This window comes from Tauraco erythrolophus, chromosome 22 (genome assembly GCF_009769465.1).
Source record: "Tauraco erythrolophus isolate bTauEry1 chromosome 22, bTauEry1.pri, whole genome shotgun sequence".
NCBI classification, from domain to species: domain Eukaryota; kingdom Metazoa; phylum Chordata; class Aves; order Musophagiformes; family Musophagidae; genus Tauraco; species Tauraco erythrolophus.
This window is the reverse complement of record NC_141486.1, coordinates 6,591,873-6,612,160: the sequence shown is the minus strand read 5'-3', so window position 1 is coordinate 6,612,160 and position 20,288 is coordinate 6,591,873. Positions and strand designations below refer to the sequence as shown.

Here is a 20,288-nt window from a genome sequence, read left to right as displayed (position 1 = left end):
GAGAAAGGCCATCTTGGTTTGTTTTCTACTTTTCTCCTTAAAGCTGCTCGTCTGCTGTTGAACCATAAGGCTGGAATCTGGGACCACATCTGCTTTCTCTCCTAGCCCTGTTAGTGAGCCAGTGCTCTTAATGCTGCAAAACATGCCTCGATTCCCATTTCTCTGTAACGCAGCACGTGGAGGCAGGGCCATGCAGCATCCTTTACCTTTGCTCTTACTCAAGAGCACCCCACCAGGGAGTCTGTATTTACTTTGTAGTTTTGCAAATGCTTGAAGCCTAGGAAATGTTTCCAGTTCTGAAATTTTTGGCAGCAGGATTTGTTTCTCTTCTCTTCCAGTCTGATGAGGAAACTCCCTCTTTTTGGGCAGTAACATAAGTGGGTTTTGTCTGTTGTTTACAGCTGATGGGGTCTGGTTCTTGGGAAGAGAAACACATCATGAGTTACTGCAGTGTGGCTAAATGAGGGAGATGCCAGCTTCCTGCACACCCCCAGGCTTGTCTCCCACCTTTGCCCCATGGCAGCAGTGGCAGGTGCAGCTTTGCCTAAAGCCAGCTTTTCAACCAGCTGGGTCAGAGGGAGAAAGCAGGGGAGACGAGGAATAGCTTCCCTCAGCCCTTCTCCCAGCTGGATTGCATCCCTGGAGGCACAGAACAGCATAGCCAAGGAATTCTTTCCTCTTAAGAGAAAGCCCAGGCGTGGATCCATGTAGGGCTCAGAATAAGAGAAAATAATCTGCCTCCCACATGCTCATGGCCTGATGGCCCCTATTCCAATGTCTCCTTGCTGTCACAGCAGCAGGAGACATAGTGACTCCCCTGCAGCCAGGGTGGGTATGACAGTTTGGGGCAGGAGAGTGCTTGAGAGCTGGGCAGCAGCCTGGGAGCAGGCAGGAAGAGATGGTGGATGGAGCTGGAAGGAGAAGGCAGGAGGACGTGCCGCTGCATCTCCCTTGGCCCTGAGCCTGGTCCCTGTCCCAGGGCTGGCTGAGGAACAGCAGCTTCATCTGCTCCTCTGCCTGAGACCCAGAGCCGCCGCACCCCTGTCCCTTCCCCTGGCCTCTCCTCCTGGCTTTCTCCTGCTGCAGGCATCTGGTCTTCTGAGTGTGAAGGACTAGTTGGGAGAATCTGATCCTACATTCCTCATGCCTGAGGCCTCTCAGATAGCTCCAGCCAGTACAGTCACTTTAAAATGCAAAACAGACAAAATGTGCCGGAGTTTGCCAAAGACGGAAGCATCCTGTTTGTTTCAGGAGATACTCCTGCTGGTGCTTTCACTGCTGAGCAACTTTGCTGTGTCTTCTGCTGTCCTGCATGCTGCCAAGAGCAGCAAGGAGCCCAGGAGCTGGGTGACAGGGAGCTGCAGGTGGAGCAAGGGGATTTCATTTATCCGAGGGAGAAGGTGCGTCACGGTGATGTGACTTTTCATGCAGGCTGAGCAGTGAACGCAGGTGGAGCACCTTCCTCTGCAGTAAAGAGCTAAACCGCTCATGCCTTTACTTGAAAACGTGGCTGTGTTTGATGAGCCAGCGCAGCGCAATCTCCCACGGGCAGCCGGATTTCCCAGGGCTGGGTGCAGCCAAGGGCAAGGGATCGCTGGGGCAGGGCATGTCTGCAAGCCCCGAGGCTTTGTGCTGGAAGCAGCAGGAAGAAACGACAGGGAAGGAGGGCACTGGCACCCAAGGCAGCATCGGAACAAGCCGGGAATGTGGCTCAGTGCTGCTCGGAGACGTGGGCTGAGCTGTGGGCCCACGGCAGGTAAAATCCCAGCTGGGCTCTGCACCTTCTCCACCAGCACGTGGGAACACGCTGGAGAAGTGCCACCCGCCTGCCTGGCTCCTCCAGGCTGGAGCAGTCCCCTTGGGCTCTTTGCCTGGCCCGGCTGTGGGATGTAATTGCTCGTTTGGGAAAATTTTGGGGAATCTGAGCTATAATTGCCCAAAGCGTCTGCTGCCCTTTGAGATCAGGTTGGAGCCCAGGCCATGCCACCCCGGCATACATGCCTGTGCTCCATTGACAAGGGTTTATTACACAACCAACCCTCTTGTGTAGCTGCCACCAGGAAATTCCCCAGCATAGCAGTAGTGGAAAAACATGTAGTTATAATACTGTAGTGTAATTCAGCTGGTCAAATAAATAACAGCTCGTGTGAGAACTGAGGGTGATTTTTATTCCGTAATCTTTCCAAAGCAGGATTGTTATCAGAGGCTTCTCTTTTCAAGTACTTTTCTCAAGCATCTTCCATGAATTTTTCCTTCCTCTGCCTGCTGCACTTCAGCTCGTCCCCCAGCAAAACCCTCCATCTTTTCCCCGCAACTCCTGGGGTCAGCCTGACCTGATGACTAAATCTTTCAAAGCCTGACCCTGATTCTTATTAATAATTTCTCATAAAATTCAGTGATTTTTGCTAGTGATGTTGGTTTTGAGTAAGTTTTGTCCTGTCTTGAGACTTCTCGTGCTAAAGGCTTTAAGACACAGTTTGTAGTTTAAAGACATACTGCCCTTAGGACCTGGTCTAGTTCAAGCAATGACTCTGTCCTAGCAGGATGTGATCCGTGGAGGAGGATCAAACCATTAATATTAACAGCCTGCTTCCGCCTGGATTAACGGATGGTTGAACATGCTCCTAGCAGCTGTGTTGCTTTGGGTCAGGAAAGCCAGGAGGGTGCGACTGTGGATGTGTCCTACCTCGTGTGTGACCCCAAAACTTGAGGAATCAAGTGGGAGCCAGCATCCCCAGAACATTACACCTGCTTTTACAGGCAGCTTCTGCCCCTCATCCCCATCCACATAGGTCCTGTGCCGACAGACACCGGCCCTCCCTACTGGGGTTCAGCTCTGTGTAATGGTGAAAGGGTCTGAAATGCATAAACACATGGGAAAAACAACTTTGTTTGCCCACATGGTTTTTACACACCACGTAGTCTGCCTGCCACACACAACACTCCCGCCTGGGTCAACCCCAGGGGCTTATGCCTAAACAAACTGTGCTTCTTGATGGCTCCATTCAATTTAAATTTGTGCCAGTTGCTGGTGCAAATTGTCCAGGGCTTTCTGCCAGTGCTTGAATAATGCTGAGGAGGAGAAAGGCTGGCTAGCAGGAGAAGTCCTGGCTTGTTTGCAGGTGGTACCAAGCTTACGCATATTTCTGCTGCTCAGTGAGGTGTGCTGGCTGCCTCGGGAGGGAAAGAAAGTGCAGGAAGGAAAAAGGTCTCACTGCCAAAGAGCCTGCGGCTGGATCCTCAGCTGGTAAAAACTGGAGCAGCTCCATGGAGGGTGTGATGTGTTGGCAAAGAGTCTGACTGCCTGCCCTAGCCCCTGGCTCCTGGGAGAGCTGGGGAAGGGGCTGCTGATGAAAGTCTCATCCCTGCTGCAGGGCTGGTCTGACCCTTGCATCACCCCAGTCCTTGGGCACCAAGGTCTTCTCCACTATGGGTTTGCTCCCTATCAACTGTGGAGGGGGGAGATGGGAGGGAGCAGTGTTTGGGATGTGGCTTTACCGTCAACTGCTTATGCTTGGCATTATGACATTTCTAATACTCTGCCAAGCTCCAGGGAGATGTGAGTGGGGTTGGATGCAGTTTGGTGGCAACACAGGACTAGGGTCCAGGATGAACACCCCAACACTTACCGCAGTGTTTGAATCCACGTGGCTGCTGCATGTCTTGGTGTCTCCATTCCCACCCCTGGGGAGGCAGCCCGACTTCCCTGGGGAAGCATTCACTGCTGGGCTGCAGAGCTCCACGCTGGGCTGTGCTGGGACTTATTCTGCAGCTGCCCTGACGCCAGGGTGGTGATGACCAGCTGCAAGTACCTCTCCCTTGAAACCAAGCATTTGGGATCTTCAAAGGCTCTCCGCACGCTTGGATGTCCCGGGGCTGAGCCAGTGCATTGCGATGAGCAGTGCGGCATCTTTGGGTTTGCAGCATCAGGGCAGAACAGTCACAGCAAGGGAGATTCAGAGACAGATGCAAAGAATTTGCAGACCTCCATGCCAGGAGGGAGATCGTGTGCTTGAAGGGTCTTTCTGGCTCTGAGCCCTGCCCTGCCTGGCTGGGAGCAGTGCAGGGGTCTGGAGCCAGGCAGGCTGGGGTGGAAGGAAGGAAGTCTGCTCTGGACAGGCACAGGAAAATCTCAGCCCTTGCCTGGGGTGGCTGGAGCACGCAACTCACACCTGAGCTGAGTGTGGCAGGAGCAAAACCTCTTCTGCAGCACTGATCCTGGCAGGAAAGCTGCCCTGGTGTGACTCCCCGCTGACCGTTTGCTGGGAATACAAGAAATGGTGTAACCCTTCCTTTTGCAGGGACAGAGGCAGGGGCTGGCCTGTGGCATCCTTGGACACGGGTTGGGGCTGGTAGGATAACACTGCCCAGACGGAGACGTGACTGTTTTCCTTCTTGGCTTGCTACCCAACCAGGAGCCGACCTTCCGGATCTGCCCATGTAACCTGACTCATGCCCACATCGACGGTACTTGTGAATTGACTGGGCCAGGGCCGCTGTGCCCAGGGCATGAGGCTGCCTTGAATTCACACCAGCACCCCAGGAAAAAGGCTCCTGTAGCCCATTTTCCCCAGGGAGCGGGGTGCCACCAGCGTCCTATTACTGGGGACAAACCTGTCTTTGTGTGACACGGTCTGTAGTGACGGGACCGGAGCCTGGTCCTGGGCTGAGTGCGATGCTTCTCCTGGGTTACTGTGGACCCTCTTGGAAAGGACAGGGTTAGTTTTGCTAAAATGGGCAGGTAAAAAGTTAAAAAGCCCTGAAGAACAAAACCAGTCTGAGAGGCACTAATGCTTCAATAGACGGTTTTGTAAATGACAAGCTGTTGTACTCTGTTCATTGTTTTTTGAGGCTTTTTTTGTGACTTGAAACAATTTCTTTTACTCCAGCTTGTCAGTAAATTAAAAAAACTGCTCGCATCCTCAAAGCATTCATTTTCCACTCAATCTTCAACTTATTTGCCTGAAATAAGTCTTTTTTTTTTTTTTTTTTTCTGTGTAAAGGAACCAAACCCCAAATCCAGCCCTCAACACTAATAAACTCGGAGGGCTCCAATCTGCTTGGCGCTGCTGGCTCGCTGGAGCTTTGCTACTACCAGCACTGGGGCCAGGGCTGGGGGAGAAGGAGTTAAGAGGTTTGCACTGGAAAGAGCAGCCCAGCTGCCTGCAGAGCCTTAGATCCCACTCTTTCTTCACCGGTGCCTGACGGCTGGCGAAAGCCAGCTCCGAATTCAAGCACCACTTTCTAGACCGAGGATAAAATTACCCCCGACCCCCCTGATCCACCCTCTCGGAGCAAACCAGGATGAGCTGGCGCTGGGGCCGGCCAGGCTGCAATTTACTTCTCCTTGCAGGTTTGGGGCTTTGCGGTCCGAGACTCACCTGGTTGTGCTTCCAGGCTGGTCACTCGGGAGCTCCCATCCCAGCCAGGGGCGCAGGAGCAGCCCAGGCTCCCGGGTGATGGGCGCTGGTGGGGGTGAGGGACGGCCCTGTCCCCTGTACCCCGTCCCTGGGCAGGTGGCTGTGCAGGGCAGGGCTGGTAGCCTCCGCCGCGGGAGCGCTCAGCCGGCACTGGGCGGGACTGGGGAGGACCGGGAGCGCTGCCACGGAGGGGTGGCTGTGGGATCGGGGACGGAGGGAGCGCAGGAGCACAGGGCTGGATGCGGCTGAGGTAGGTGCCTACCTTCTTCCTAATTCCCCTTCTCCACAGGGCCGATCGGTTCATGTCCCGTGGGGGAGCAGTGCCCGGCTGCTCCGTCTCTCTGGGCACAGACAGCAGGGGAGGTGGGACTGGGTGGGGAGGGATGGTGGTGAGCTGTTTTAGGGAGGCAGGAGGTCGAGCTGTGGCCAGGCTGAGCCTTGCTGTGGCCCACACGCTCGAGGGGGCTGTATCCCTATTTGGGGCGTCGCGCGGAGCTGGCGGTGGCAGGGAGAAGCAGCCTGGGGCAGGGAGCAGCGTGGGCAGCCTGCTCTGCGAACCCGTCTGGGCTCTGCTCACCGACAGCTCTGCTGCATCATTTACTCCTGTCCAGCCCAAAGGGGTCTACAGGGGCTTAGGGCTTTCCTCAAAGAAACAGCAGTGACTTCTGTTGTCTTTAAAGGTGGCTGTTCCTGCCCCCTCTCCCCTAGAGCCCTCTGGAAGCCCAAGCAAGGTCTCCACTGGCTGTGAGTGCTGCAGGCGACCGAGTGGCACCTTCCCCCCAGATGATGGAAAACACAGTGTTTATGTCATTTACGTTCTACAGCACGATCTTGATTTTAAAAATGTATGTCGTTGCCATCATTACGGGACAAGTAAGACTCAGAAAGAAGGTAAGTTCCAGTTTCCTTTACTTTTTTCTCCCTTTCTGGCTTTTTCTTTGGGTTTCTGTGTTTTTCTTTCTTCTTTTATTCCTGTAAAGGCCGACAAAGTTTTCCTGAAGCAAGCTGAGTTTTCTTTGACTTAAGATGAAAGCAAAATGTGTTTCATAGCTGTGCAGATAAATATCTCACTTCTCTTTTGCTCTTTTTGTTTGTTTCTACCATCTGTAGCTTGATGTTTATAATTTCTGAATCCTAATCTAAATAGTAATTTCAGATCTAAAATGCCACGCAGGTGAGATGTTTCTGGAAAGAAACTGTTTACAGTTAATTTGCCACGTCTGGAAGAAAAGGAGAGGGAAAAAAAAAAGGTTTAAGAACAAATTATTGCAACGATCTTTTTTCTTTCAGTGTAGCAGAAAGCTTTTGTGCTTTCAGAGGCTGGATCGCTGTGTGAATGCTCCAGGAGAGCAGAAAGTCATGAGGAATAAAACAATAGCTGGAGGAAACAGTTCTTGGACACAGGGGGAAATACAGGGAGGACCAGGAGCTCTAGCTGCCATTGGGAGACAGGGTTAACCCAGGTTTTATCACCCGCAACCCAAATTGAACTCGTGGCAAAACTCAGCTGTCTGTAAAATCTATTTTAAAGTATTTGAGGAGTTTTCAACTACATCAGTGGAGCAGGAGGGAGAGATTTCTGCCCTCAGATAAAACACAAAGAGATATTCCTGTGTTGTAGCATCATTGTAACAGATTATTTGGCTTCTCCCCTTGTGTTTCTATATGATGCTCCAGCTCTGGGACAGTCTGGGCTTGGAACATGATTAAAGAAAGCACCAGGGTCCTTTCCAGGCTGTAAAGTGAAGCTGTCGCGTGTAACCAGTTCCCAGAGGAACAGCTTCTGAGCATAGGTGGGGAGCTCATAAATCATTTTTATTTGTAAGTTTATTAGTGTAGGATCCGATTTCCCTGAGGCTGGTTTCAGTCACACAGTATCACTGCCAAAAAGCCAGCCAGGGAGTATTCTTTCTCGGTAGGGTGAACTAATCTGTCAGTCTCGGTTATCTTTTGGATGCTGCACTCAGTGTCTGCAAGCTCTGTGCCAGCAGTGATTTCATTTGGTGGTTGGCAAAGTCTCCTTTAAATGTGTTTCACGGGGAGAAGTGGAATGGGATCAGTCCAGAGCTCCTGTGAAGCCCTCGGTTTGGGACCTGCTTGGTGGACAGGGCTGGGGTTTCCAGAGGACAAGGAAAAACTGTCAGGAGGTGCAGGGTTTGACCCCAGGACTGTGCACACCGAAGTGCAGTTGCTCTTGTATTTGTGAAGGGTGGTGAGAAACAGGCTGAAAGGTCTCCTTGGGCAGAAAGAAATCCCCCTGCTCTTAAAAACTGGGGGCAAAACTTCTACCTGTAATATTCACAAAAACATTATGACTACATACATTATGGGAACTCTCTCTTGCAGGCGTTTGCAAACCCGGAGGATGCGCTACGCAACGGGGGGCTGCAGTACTACCGCGAGGACCCCGACGTGGAGCGGTGCCGCAGGTGAGTACGCGGTGGTGCGGTGCTACGGTTCCCCCTGCACCACGGGGCGGTCCCGGGCAGCTGCTGGTGAAGCAGCAGTGGGAAGCTTTAGCTCATTAATGAAGTTATTACTTAGATGGGTTGAATGCCTGGAGCTCGGCTGCAGGACCCCGTACACTGGGGCAGCTTAATATTGAAGGGGAGCGTGGTGTGCGCTGGAGCAAGGGCACTGGAAGGGCCCAGGTTTGAATCCAACAGCCAACTGACACAAATAAACTCATTCCTACATGCTCCAAGTCCCACAAGCCCGAAGGGCTTGTCCCATACCAACACCAAAGGCTCCTCGTGCCCTGCTCCAACAGGACCCTGAATCCCTCCAGATCGCTGCACAGCTTGGACAGGGAACTGTGTGACTGGTCCCAGTGCTGTACACAGCTGCTCATTTTGGGGATTTGGGAAGAGTCTGGACATGATTGCAATAACTTCTGCCTCCCTAATTGGGCAAACTCTGAAACTTCCCCCTCTTCTGTGGGGCTCACAGTTCCTTGGAGGTAAAACACAGGGTGATTCAGCCCTGGGCTTGGTTTGCCGTCCCCCTTACCCAGCAGGAGGTGTCTCGAGTGTTGGGCTGGATGTGCAACACACTGGCGATGTGCAGGAAAGGGGCTGAAGCTGGGCCCTGCTGTCACTGAGCCTTCGGCCACCAGCTCTGCCATGGGTGGGGGACCATGCCGCTCACCTCTCGCTGCCTGCGAGATTTGCTTTAAAAAACATCCAGTGCCACCTAATCCCTGGGCTTCCAGAGGGAGCAGGAGGGGAAACAAGCTGTTCCTTGCTAGGAAAAAGAAAATAATAGTAGTAATAATAATCCTCTTTTGATTAGTCAGAAAGATAAACTTCCATAAAAATAAATAACCAGAGTTGCCGTAAAGACCTGGAGAAGTCTGGGATCTGACTCATGCAGTTAAAGCCCTCAGGGTCAGTCCTTGCTGATCCGCTCACTGCCCCGGAGAAGACAAACCCAAGGTGTTTCCCGTGAACAGGGGGGATGTCAAGTTTTATTCTCAGGTGTTATCTGGAGGGGGAGCAGGGCCATGGGCGGGCTGCTGGGGTCTGTGAAGGGCAGGAGCAGAGCAGGGGAGAGCAAGCGGCAGTGGGAAGGAGGTTTCCCCTCGCCTCTCAGAGAGGCCCCCGGCTGCGTCTCGGCTCTGGAACAACAATTTGCCTTTTCTTTCCTTTCTCCTCCCTGTTCTTCCGTTTGGCATTCCAGCTCTGCTGAACCTCCGAGTCCTTGGGGGCTTGTTTGGACAGGGCTGCTGCGGGGTGAGGTAGTGGGTGTCCAGCAGCTGTCCTCTCCTGGCACGGCTGACACCAAAGCAAACCATGCTCATCACCGTGGTCCTCCTGGGCTGTGGGAGGGTTTTGTGGCGGTACCTGCAGAAGTGACACTGGCTTGGGAAGGCGAGCAGGGCCCTGAGCTGGGAAGGGGCTGTGAGCAGGCAAGACTGTCTTCACGTCTGGCAAGGGGCTGGCTCTGCCCAGGGACTGTCTGGCCAGGAGGACCAGAGAGCTTCCTGCAGCTCCCCTTCACATTCCTGGGTTTGGCAAGGAATATGTCTCCTCCATGTCCAGGCTCTGATCAGCTCATCCCCACCACATCCTCCTGGCATCGCTGCTACAACAGCAGAACTTGTTTTAGTGTCTTTTCTAGGCCAGTTCCTCCATGCTGTCCCAAAATCACGCCCAGAGCTGAAATAGGGTTTCCAGCAAGCTCCTTGCCATGTTCATCCCCTCTTGCTTGGGGACCTGACCCTTAGGCTATGGACTGCTCCTCTTGGAGGTGGAAAGAGCAGGGAGAAGAAAGCCCCTTGCTCTTCTGCCTGTTATAGGGATAATGGGGTGCTGAAAGCCCTTGGGGTAGCTCCTTTCTGGGTACAACAGACTGTACATCCCCTTCTTGCTTCAGCAAAGCCAGGCCTGGAAATGGCTCAGGTGCAATATTTACCTGCAGGTGCCCTTGCCCTGCTGAGAGGTGCCCTTGCCCTGCTGAGCCGGTGCCTGGCCTGGGCTCTGGTGTGGGAAGGGGGCAGCGAAGGACGCTGGTGGGGACTGGTGTTCAGCACACAAGTCATTGCATGTGAGATGGTGATGGGAACTATCTGCTGGACCCAGAGCCTCTGCTCACATCCCCATCCTTGGGCATCACAGTGAAGGGGAGGAGGTTGGGGCAAGCTGGGTGACCAGAACCCTTGCCTGCAGCTCCTGCTCTGTTGCTCAGAGACTGATCCTGCCTGGGAGCAGTCACCCTCCATAAAACCTGGGCACTTGATGTTGAAAATTTCTGATGGAGAAGCTTTTGACAAACCTTGGCCTGAGGAAATAGATGTGTTTGATGTGGCTGTTGCCAAGGCAGACACAGGGACATCTCCTGCTCCGTAGACCTGACCTAACGGGCAGGAGATGGGGCTTAAAACACAGCCCTCTTTCTTTTCCAAAGTCAGTTTTTAGCCAGGTCTATCCCAGCCTGTGTCTGCATTAATAAGCTGTGGCTGAGCATCCTAAAACTTCCCAGACACCTAAAAGCAGCACAGGCACCTTGGCCTTTGCTTCAGGGAAGAAATCACTTAAAGTTTTCTCTTGGCTTTGTGAACATTCAAACATCCAGGGCACAGGAATGGGGAAGCAAGGGCAACTCTTACCAAGGCTTCATCTCTGCCTCTCAAACCTTCAGAGATAACAGAGAAGAGGCAACTGAGCCTCGTGCCTGGCTCACTCTCCAGCCAGACCTGTCCCCACCAACCAGGGCATGACATGAGAGTCCTCCCATCGAAGCACGAGGATGGGGCTCTGTGCCGCAGAAAGCAGCTCTTTCATCACAAGGGAATGAGGGAAGGAGAGGCAGAGGCGATGTGGGAGGGTGAGGACAGCCTCACTGCTTTGGGGACCAGTTTCCCTCCTTCATAGGATGGTACCTGAGGGAGGAGGGACACAGCGTACGCTCACGGCACAATCTGCGCCTGTTTTGGTAGTGGTGTGGTGTGGGTGGTGGCAGGTGGTGTTGTGACACCCAGGCATGTTAAGATGGAGCACAGGGTTTGGCCCCATCGGTGCCAATGTGTCACCACATGCCCACAGCAGTCCCTCCAGCCTGACTACACTAAGCAGGTGCTGCTGGCACAGTGCGGGCATGCAGGGGATGCTTGGGGTGCTCATCCCCGGTCCCCTTTGGATGTGCTTGTGGAGAGGGGTGAAGCCACGAACCCTCCCGCCCTAGGAGTTTCTCCTCTGGAGAAACCACAGTCTGGAAACCACCTCATTGTGTAACGTGGCCACATCTGGGGCCGTGCTGTGCTGGCACCACACCAGCTTGGAACTTTTCGCAGCTTCACAGGGTCTTTGTTTTGCCTTGTTTATTTAAAAAGCTGGAGCTGTCATCCATCGCGGCAAAGGTGTCCCAGTCACAGAGGGCAAGCTTTGGGAGCGCAGCATCCCAAGGGAGAGATGACGGGTGTGAAATCCTGCTGCCTGTGTTTGTAGGGGGGAACTGACTCCTTTGGGGGCTGCGTCCACCCTGTCTGATGCAGCTGCACCCTAAGCTGGGTGCTCTGGATAGAAGGGATGGGAGATGGCAGGGATGGGAGATAGCAGGGAAGCCTGATGGGAAGGAGCAACGTTATCTCCCTTTTCAGGGCTCACCGCAACGACATGGAGAACATCTTTCCTTTCCTCTTCCTTGGAGCTGTCTACTCCTTGCTGGATCCCAGTCCTGCAGTGGCCAGGATCCACTTCTTCATCTTCTGCGTGGGGCGCATTGTCCACACCATCGCCTACCTCCTGCAGCTGAAGGCACCCACGCGCTCCGTGGCCTACAGCGTGGCACAGCTGCCCTGCTTCTCCATGGCTCTGCAGATCCTCCTGGCCACCACCCCGTACTGGTAGCAACCAGTGAGACCAACCATCCAAATCCCCTCGTCCTGCGCTCTGCTGGTTTCCCTGGTTGGACCGGGTGGTGCGTGTCCAAGTGTAAGCGTGCACGTGTGTGTGTGGGCACGTGGTATGTTGCCAGGGAGGCTGCCTGCACCCTGGGGATGCTCAGTGCAGCCTTGATAAAGTCAGCATGCTATTGAAATTGGGCAGGGAAGTCACCAGAGAGAAGGGGCACGTCTCCCCACAGAGCTGGAAGGGGATGCGGAGGCAGGTGCCTCCTGCTGAGGGTGGGAGGGGGGAAAGCACAAGGACTACCCCTCAAGGAAGGAGTTGCATCAAAGGAAGGAAGGTTTTCTGACCCAGCCACATTCAGAACTGAGAAGGAGAAGATGTGCCCTTTCCCCTTGGTCACAAACACCCTGTGGATCAAGAAATGAAAGCCATGAAGGTCCCATGAAACCTCTTCAGTCAGCAGATGAGTGGTAGCAGAGTGGGGTATAAAACAACCGCCCTCCTCCTGTCTGTGGGGACAGGGGGTCCCTTCGGTTCCCTCTCCTGCGAGGAGGACAGGGGACAAGTGCCTGCCAGGCAGCATAAAGTGGAAGTCGAAATCTCAGGGGTGACATCGTGAAGCCACCGAAGCCCTCAGTGCTCCCAGTGCCTCCTCGTCTCATGCCGTGGGATGCAGCTCCCTGCTGGGAGCCTCGCTGCAGGCAGATCCTGCCTGTCTCAGCAAGGATAACCATGGCCAGCGGATGGCAGCTCCCCGCCAGCAGCTGCCGTGGCTTTTCCATCTCAGTCTCGCCGTGGCAAGATGCAGAGGGACATGCCTGCAGCAGCCAGCAGGAATCGCTTACCCAGTAGAAAGCCGGACCCTCGCCGAAAGCTTTGGGACTTCTGGAAAGACTGAGATGCTCACACAAACGTGAGGTTTGCAGTTTGCAGACAGAGCTTTCTCCCAAGGGTGGTGTCTGCGTTCACGTGCCGCTGAGGCCTGAAAACGCTCCCAGGGCAGCAGACCAAATTTCTCCCCCTCTGTTTGTAGCCTTTCTCTGGCCGCAGAGCAGAACAGCCCGTTGCTATTTGGGGAATGTGCCGTGACCGCTTTGGGGTGTTTTCTTTCAGCTGTTTCCTGCTGTCCACTGCTGCTGGATTAGCTGGTGTTTGCAGAAAGCTCTGGAAATGAGCAGAGCGGCTTTGAACTGCCTGGCAGGAGGAGAACACCACTGCTCTGCCGTGTCACCTGAAAGCCGTTGTGTTGGAGAGGAGAGGCTGGGACCAGGGCATCGCAGGATGACAAACCCTCCTGAGGTCCTCTGCCATGCAGGGGTCCCGAAGTGCCAAGGGGTGGTTCAGGCAACAGCAGCACACAATGTGTGTGCCCTCTGGAGGACACGGCAGGAGGAAGTCTCTGCTGTTCCTCCCTCCTCCAAGGGCAACAAAGAGTTTTACTAAGATCGCAGAGGGAAACCAGAATGAGCAGAAAATAAATTCCCTTTCCACCTGTCCTAAGCAGTAAAGCTGATCCCTTAACTCTGCTGTCCTCAGAGATGCTCCTACTTCAGACCTCACTGAGCACCTGCGTGCACAAAGCATGAGGTGGAACACCAGCTCTGAGCCCTTGCCCTGCTTGAGTGGCAGCTTCTGTACCAGTAACTCCTGACCCCAGTGAAGATGTTAGATGCAGGCTAAGCTGTTTGGTGAGGTCCGGAGCAGAGCACTCTGCTTTCCTGCAGGGAATGCAGGGCCCACCGTGTGTGGAAGGTGGGCAGGACTGCAGGTTCAGCGATTTTGCTCTTGGCCACTTCTCATTTACGCAGCCTCAACAGATGTCTGGCTAACACATACCCCTCTTAACAAGCCTTTTCTGCCTCACATGGTGCACAAGCTCCCAAACCTCTGTACGTTTCGCTGCTGCTGCACATGCATCCTGGTGGCAGGAAGCAAATATTCCCAATAAAAACAAATCATTGTGCTCTGATACATCCTTTCTTCGGGAGCAGCAGATGCAGCTGGGAAGCAGCTGGGTCCAGCCCCAGCAGGATGGCTCCCCAGCTGCAAAGCGCTTCGCTAAACACCACTGCAGAGCCTGAAGAGCCCCAGAACTCCTAAAGAGCCATCCCTTTGCTTGGAACCCACCTGCCCTGCAGAGGAAGCTCTTTGGAAAGTGCTCTTTGGTGTGCATTATTTGTGCTGATCCTTTAAATTCAGCAGAGGGGGGGCTTGTAAAGAATCTCTGCTCGGTTTTCCTTCCTAGAATAGCAGGTTGCTACAAAGCCTGGTGTTCCCCAACCCTCCTCCAGCCCAGTTACCCCAAAGTTAGACTAGCAGTGTGAGGTGCTTTGGCCCCAGCAAGCTTCCTTCACACCCTGTGCAGCCAAGCTGGTGCTTAAATCCTGGAGGGCTGGAGAAGTTCAGGTAAGATGTGGTTGCTCTTGTTTCTGTGGTTATGACTTGCAGAGGAGCTGCCTGTGTTTTCCAGGCTCAGCTGTCCCCTCCTTTTGCTGGGAAGCAAAAGCCTCATTTCCTGGCTTTCCTCCTGTCTTCTTAAACTGTTGGTGTTTGGGAGATGCTGCCCCATCGATGTCCAAGTTAGCTTGTTGTGATGGCTGAAATAGCTCCACTTGGTAGTTTTTTCTTTCCCTTATGCTTTTTGCTTTCAAATAAGAAAAGCAACAGCTTTATAAAATGAACTTTCTCCAGTATATGTTGCTGTGGTTAGAGATGTAGCCAAGACTCAGATTTTGGCATGGAAAGGAAGAAATTGGGCTGCAGAACCCCGCCAGCCCCCAGAGATGCTGGCTCCTTCAGCCTCCTCAAAACTGCCTGTTTGGTGCCTGGGGCTGATGTCCTGTTCAGGGAAGCTGAGGTTACATGCAGAGCTCTGCTTTCTTCTTTTTTTATTAAAAAAAAAATAAACTCTGCTGTACTGGCTGCAGGAAAAAGCTTGGGAACGTGAACTCTCCTGGTTCCAAAAAAACAAACACACAAAGCCCACAAGGCAAACTTCAGATAGGCCCAACAATTGTGCTTATTTTGAAATGCTGCGGAGGTTTGTGGGAGGCAGGACAGAGCTTGGCTCTCGGCTGCCTGGTCAGCCCGAGCCCCGTCAGGGCTCTCCCAGGACCGAGGTGGCCGGAGCCTCTGCCTCTCCCCTGGGCACAGCTGGTGGAGTTCATTGGGTGCAGGGCAAGTGATGAGCTAAAGCATCCCCTGCCTTTTCCCAAACGATATCCTAAAGCCCAGGGCTTCCAGGTTCCCACTCCAGCATCGATGTTGGGGAAGGATGAGCCCAGGGTCTCCCACAGCTCCTTGACGGCGGGGAGAGTGGTTGTATCTACCAGTCTCTAGATTTTGGGGTGTGTGTTGTATGTGCCAACAATTTGGTTTTTCACACCCGGCTCAAACCTGAAACGGTAACACTGCGAAACCCACCTGGGACTGCTGAACTGCAGAGTTTGGTGCTTAAATACTTGAATATGATTCATGCTGCCAGTATGTCTTCCGTTTGCCCTGCTGAGCCCAAGGTGTCTGGAAGTGGGAGAAAAGCAAGCAGAGACCTGGCACAAGCCAATTCCCCTCCCACGTGCCAGCCAGTTCAGCCCCGGGATCCCTCCTGCTCCTGAGCTTTGGGCTTAGCCCTTCCTTACCTGCCTGCGGTGCTTCCCAGATTCTCCTGTTCATCCAGGCCTCTTCCCTTGTGGGGTCTGAGACAAAGATCCCCTCTTGAGTATCTCTTCTGTGACACAGGTCACTCAGCCTCCTCTGCCCTCCCAAAATCTGTTTCCTCTAGCAGATACGGGGTTCTTCCATCTCATGCTGTTGGGTTTTGCCACACAAACCCCCTTATTCCTCTTGAGGAACTGGGATTCCTGTGACTCGTAGGGAGAGTGTGAAGAGGCAGCTCTACAGGTGCGGGCATCCCGGAGATTAGTCCCCTGGAAAATGTAACGGGGCTTCCCTGCTCCTCTGGCATATGTGAAGATGAAGTCGGCACAAGGAAAACTTTATCCACCGGGATTTTTCCAACCCGGCTCCGAAGCTGAGCTGTAAGATCTCTCCCCTGTTTGAGACGGAGGTGCCAGGAGGGGTGTGGGGGGGCCCTGGCTCCATGTGCGGAGCAGAGCAGCACGATGCCGGGGGGCTCCACTCTGCACCCCCGACCCCGCCGGGCTCCCGCGGGGCGCGCTGCGCTGCGCTCCCCTCCGCGGGGCTGCAGCACCCTCGTGTGGCTGCCGGCACCCGCGGCGGGGGCACCCAGCGCCCCGAGCCGCCCTCTGCTTGGTGCCACGGGCACCCTCACCCACGGAGACCCCAGCCCAGGTGCTGGCTGGCCGGGGAGGGGGGAGCTCGGAGTGTTCGGGGAAAAGGGGAGGGGGGTGGGGGTGGATGGATGGATGCTGGGTGCCGTTTCTTGGGGAGCGGGTTGAGGAGGAGGCTGGGGGAGCCCATGTGTGCTCCTCTGCCCATCAGCCTCTCCGGAGCAGACAGACGCGATGCTCTGCCTTACTGCTGGCCACGCTGGGCGGCTGCATGCAGTAACTCTTCCTTTGACTTCTTAACACCCACTAAAAAGTAATGCAATGTAAGAGCTGATGTTTTATTCCTACCCTTTTGTTTCTTATCTTTTAGCTAGTTGTCTGTGCGGGATCTGATCCTTCTCCTTGCTGCCTTTTAGCTCAATTTCTGTAGAACTGAAGGAGAAAACCCTCAGTGAGCCACGTGCTGTTCTGGCCCCCGTGTGCATGCTCTCCAGCTTCTCTGCTGTGGGCTGGACCAGGGCCCTCCTTGGGACCCATCCTGCTCACGGCATCCCTTACCAGTCCTGGCTCCTAGCAAATCCACTTGACTGGGAGGCTCTGCCGAGCCCCCAGCAAGGCTGGGCTGCCCTTCAGGTCCTGCATCTTCTCTCCCTGTCAGCCCACGTACCCTGTTAGTGCTCACCAGGTTAATGTCTGCCTTGGTGCACAGGATGGAGCCTATAAGAGCTGGATTTGGTGCTGATTTGGGCACCTAGTGCTTGTGCTGCCCAGCCCTTTCCAAATCTGTGTACTTGACCAAGCAGCATCTGTCTGACTGCCTGGATGTGGCTGTGGTGACAGTGTAGGAGACTATTTTCTTATTTCTCCAGTGTCTTCAATTCTCCAAGCAGGTCCAGACTCCATGCTGCTCGTTTCCATCTCCCAGGGCTGTCTGATAACTTTCTGGTGGTCTCTGCTGTGACCAGTGATGAGTGCTTGTCCCAGGAGGACAGGACGTCTGTAACAGATGCTCATCCTTGATGTCTGTGGAGCATCAATTAGTGTTTACAGGTTTCCACTCCCATTTACCATGCTGGATTTGACCGGATAACCTGGCAGCAAGAGGCTCTGTCGCCTGCTCCTGGCCACATTCCATCTCAGCCCATTCCCTTGCTGCTGGGAGGAAACGTGGATGCTGCTCCCAAGGCTGTGGGTGTGAACTGAGGCCAGCGTTAATGTGAGCTGTTGCTGCGTGGGGGATTTGTGAGTTACTCGGGGCAGACCCTATAAGCTTTGCCACTGACAGTGGGGTTTTGAAGGGGAAAAGCAAAGTGAGCCCTCTTCCTTGACACCCCTTCCTCAATAGCCTACACTTGTTATCCCAGAATGAAATAAGACGGATCTGGCAAGACCCTGCAATTAGCTGTTATGCAAGACCCTTGTTACGCTGTTTTCTGTGCCCCCTGAGTTTCCACCTCCTCCAGGCACCAGCTTGAGGGTCCCCAAGCCGGAGGGAAGCCTGGCAGCTCTGCTGCGGTATTGTCGTCCCTCTGCCCCATCCCAGCTCCAAGGGGCATTGATGTGCTCCCTCCTTGCTCCTGCTCCTCTCCTGGGGCATGGTCCACATGTGGTCCACACTTGCTGTTGGCGAGCCTGAGATGAAATCCAGGTCTCAGGGAGAAGTTATGAGATGCCACCATCATGCAAGGTGAAGGTGGCTGGATCCTAGCTCTTGTCGCCTTGCCCATGGCAGTCAGCCCCCTGCTTGTGTTGCTTGTCCAGGGCAGGTGGAGAAACCACAGTGGCCAGTGAGGAAAGAGCCACATCCCCATCACATGTGCAGACACGTCTCTACTCAGTAAAATATTTATTCCTCCATTATTTCACAAGAGTTGTTTTTACAAAAACCTTACAAAAATTTCCAAAACACAGACATGCAGAAGAAAAAAAAAATATCCACTGTGGATCTTGTTACAAGTAATTGAAATGTACAAATAGAAAGAGTGAGAGGGAGCTTTGGTTACAATAATCCCTCCGTCCTGCTGCCCCTCCGTGGGTGCGATTTGTATCTCGTCTTGGTGAGGCTTCAGTGATAAGCTGCCAAGAGCACGGCGAAGGAGGGGCCCTAAGATTAGGAGCGAATGTTTTCAAATATATATATACATATAGATATTTAGTGAAGAAATATTTATTCCCTGCTTTTTTTAGGTTTACAGAAACAGCATCTGCAAACTATTAAATGGGTTTATTTTCATTAATGCTCTCAAAGAGGCAGCGACATTTATATCCCTGTGGTTTCATCTTGTATAACTGAAAAAAAGAAGACCCCTGTGCTTTCCATGGGAATAGGATCCCCCTGGCCCCCTCCTCCTACCCCAGGCCGTGTTTCTCATGGTGGGTGATTTCATCCCCAGTGGATCCGTCTTCCCCCTGACCTGATGTGTCTCAGCTTTTGTCAGGTCTCTGTGTGGTGACGTGCTGCAGTCTGGGGAGCTGTGTGGTCCTCTTCTGGCATGGCGAATGGGAGGCAAACCAGCCCTGGAAATAGGGGTGGGGAGCATAGGATGGGTATTTAGGGTGACTTTGCTCCCTGGATGAGGTGAATTGTGCTGGAGGAGGAGGCTGTTCCCATCTGGGGGCTGCATCGGATGGAGCAGAGAAAGCCAGGGCTGGGGGCAGGGTGGAGGGGCTGGTTCAGCCCCCTTCAGAGGAGATGTGCTCCTCTCCTAATTCTCCCATCGGGTCTCCAGGTGCTGGGTGAGTCCCCCTAGGCAGGTGCTGCCTGGGGTGAAGCTGAGGGTCCTGGTGTCACAGCCACTGGGTACCACGTGTGGCTGCAGTGAGAGCCCCAGAGGGAAAGGGAAAGGATGCTTCTGGGAGCGGTGGGGACTCAGGTGGGCACACATGTAGTTGGGACTCTCAGCCTTGGCGTTGCACACTGGAGGACACTTATCTGGAGGAACCACCTTAGTGATTGCTGTATTTGTCCTCAAATCTGCTGCTACAGTCCCCAGAAGGGCAAAACCCTTCTAGGCAAGTAGGGCTGGTGCCTTCTCCATCCAGGCCACTGGTCTGAGCTGGTGGTGTCCCTGTGCTTGGCTGGTGGCTCTTTGCAGTGGATGAGGAAAGGCCGGTCTGGTTTCCAGAGGGCTTTGTCTTCAGGGTAAAACCTCCATCTCTCTGGCTCATCCCCTGTTGCTGCGGTGTTGGCAGGGGAAGGTGGGGGCTGCGTCTCTCTGTGGCTCAGTCCCACCAGTGAAGGACTGGTGTAGCATACGGCTGGGGCAAGGTTGCCCACCCTGTGTCCATCCCCCTGCACATCCCGCCTTGCGACCTCACTGGGCTGCAAGGGCAGGGTGGGATGAGGAGGAAACCATTTCCTTTCTGCAAAACTAAAGAAGCCAACCCCCATGGAGTCGCCAGCCCCAGATCCCCGCACACATCTGCGGAGCTGCTGACGGGGAGGCTGTGCCTCCGGAAGGCGAAGCCTGCTTTGCCGTTGGCACGGAGTGCTGGGAGCCGCCTACTCAGCTGAAACCCAACAGCTTTTTCCAATTTTCTCTTTCCCTGGGACAGTTCAATGACCTGGGGCTCTGCAGAATCGCTGGTGAACCCACCGAGGCAGGGCAGTGGTGCTTGCTTGGGGACCAGCACTGCTCCCCACAGCTTGTGGGAGAGCTTGCAGGCTCTGAGCGAGTCTGTTGAGATGCTCCAGCCCTCTCGTCCCTCTGGGAACCGATAAAGCCTTGTTCCATCAGCATAGGCAGCTCCTAAATGCAGGCAACATGGTACAAGGGCCTGGCCTGGACCTGCCTCGGCAGGGGCGAGCCGTCAGCTTCCCCAAGTCTCTCCCAAGCACCGCAGCTGGAAACGAACAAAGAGGCGAATGCACGGGTTGGCTTCCGCACGCGTGGTTGAGCGCTGCGAGTCGCAGCTCAGCGAAAAGGGGGGCTCGCGATCCTCCCACCGCTGCACGCTGTCCCTGCGGGAGGAGAAGACCCAATGACTCTTTGGCTCTCCGGGTGAGATACCCAAATTGGTCAAATCCAATAGTCCAAGATCCTTCCATGTTTGGAAGCAAATTCTTGTTCCCTTGGCAAGTCTGTTTGTCCTCGAAGACCGCGTGGGGGGTATGTGTGTGTGTATATATAGCCTTTATTATAAGGGTGTGCGGAAAAAGCGAGTTTCTAACCAAGTTTGCTCCATATGTGGCTATAATTATGTGCCACTTTGGCCTGGGACTGACTCTACCTTCAAAAGGAAAGAGAAGAGGAGAGGTGCTGAGACGTTGG

General features: G+C 54.0%; 1 protein-coding gene across 1 annotated transcript; it reads left to right on the top strand.

Moving 5' to 3' along the window:
* Window positions 1–5,661: 5,661 nt before the first annotated feature.
* PTGES (prostaglandin E synthase) lies at window positions 5,662–11,767 on the top strand. The gene is made up of 4 exons (XM_009982943.2): window positions 5,662–5,670; window positions 6,129–6,311; window positions 7,767–7,849; window positions 11,518–11,767. The coding sequence occupies exons 2-4, from the start codon at window positions 6,204–6,206 to the stop codon at window positions 11,765–11,767; spliced, it is 441 nt and encodes a 146-aa protein (XP_009981245.2). The 5' UTR covers window positions 5,662–5,670; window positions 6,129–6,203.
* Window positions 11,768–20,288: the final 8,521 nt, after the last annotated feature.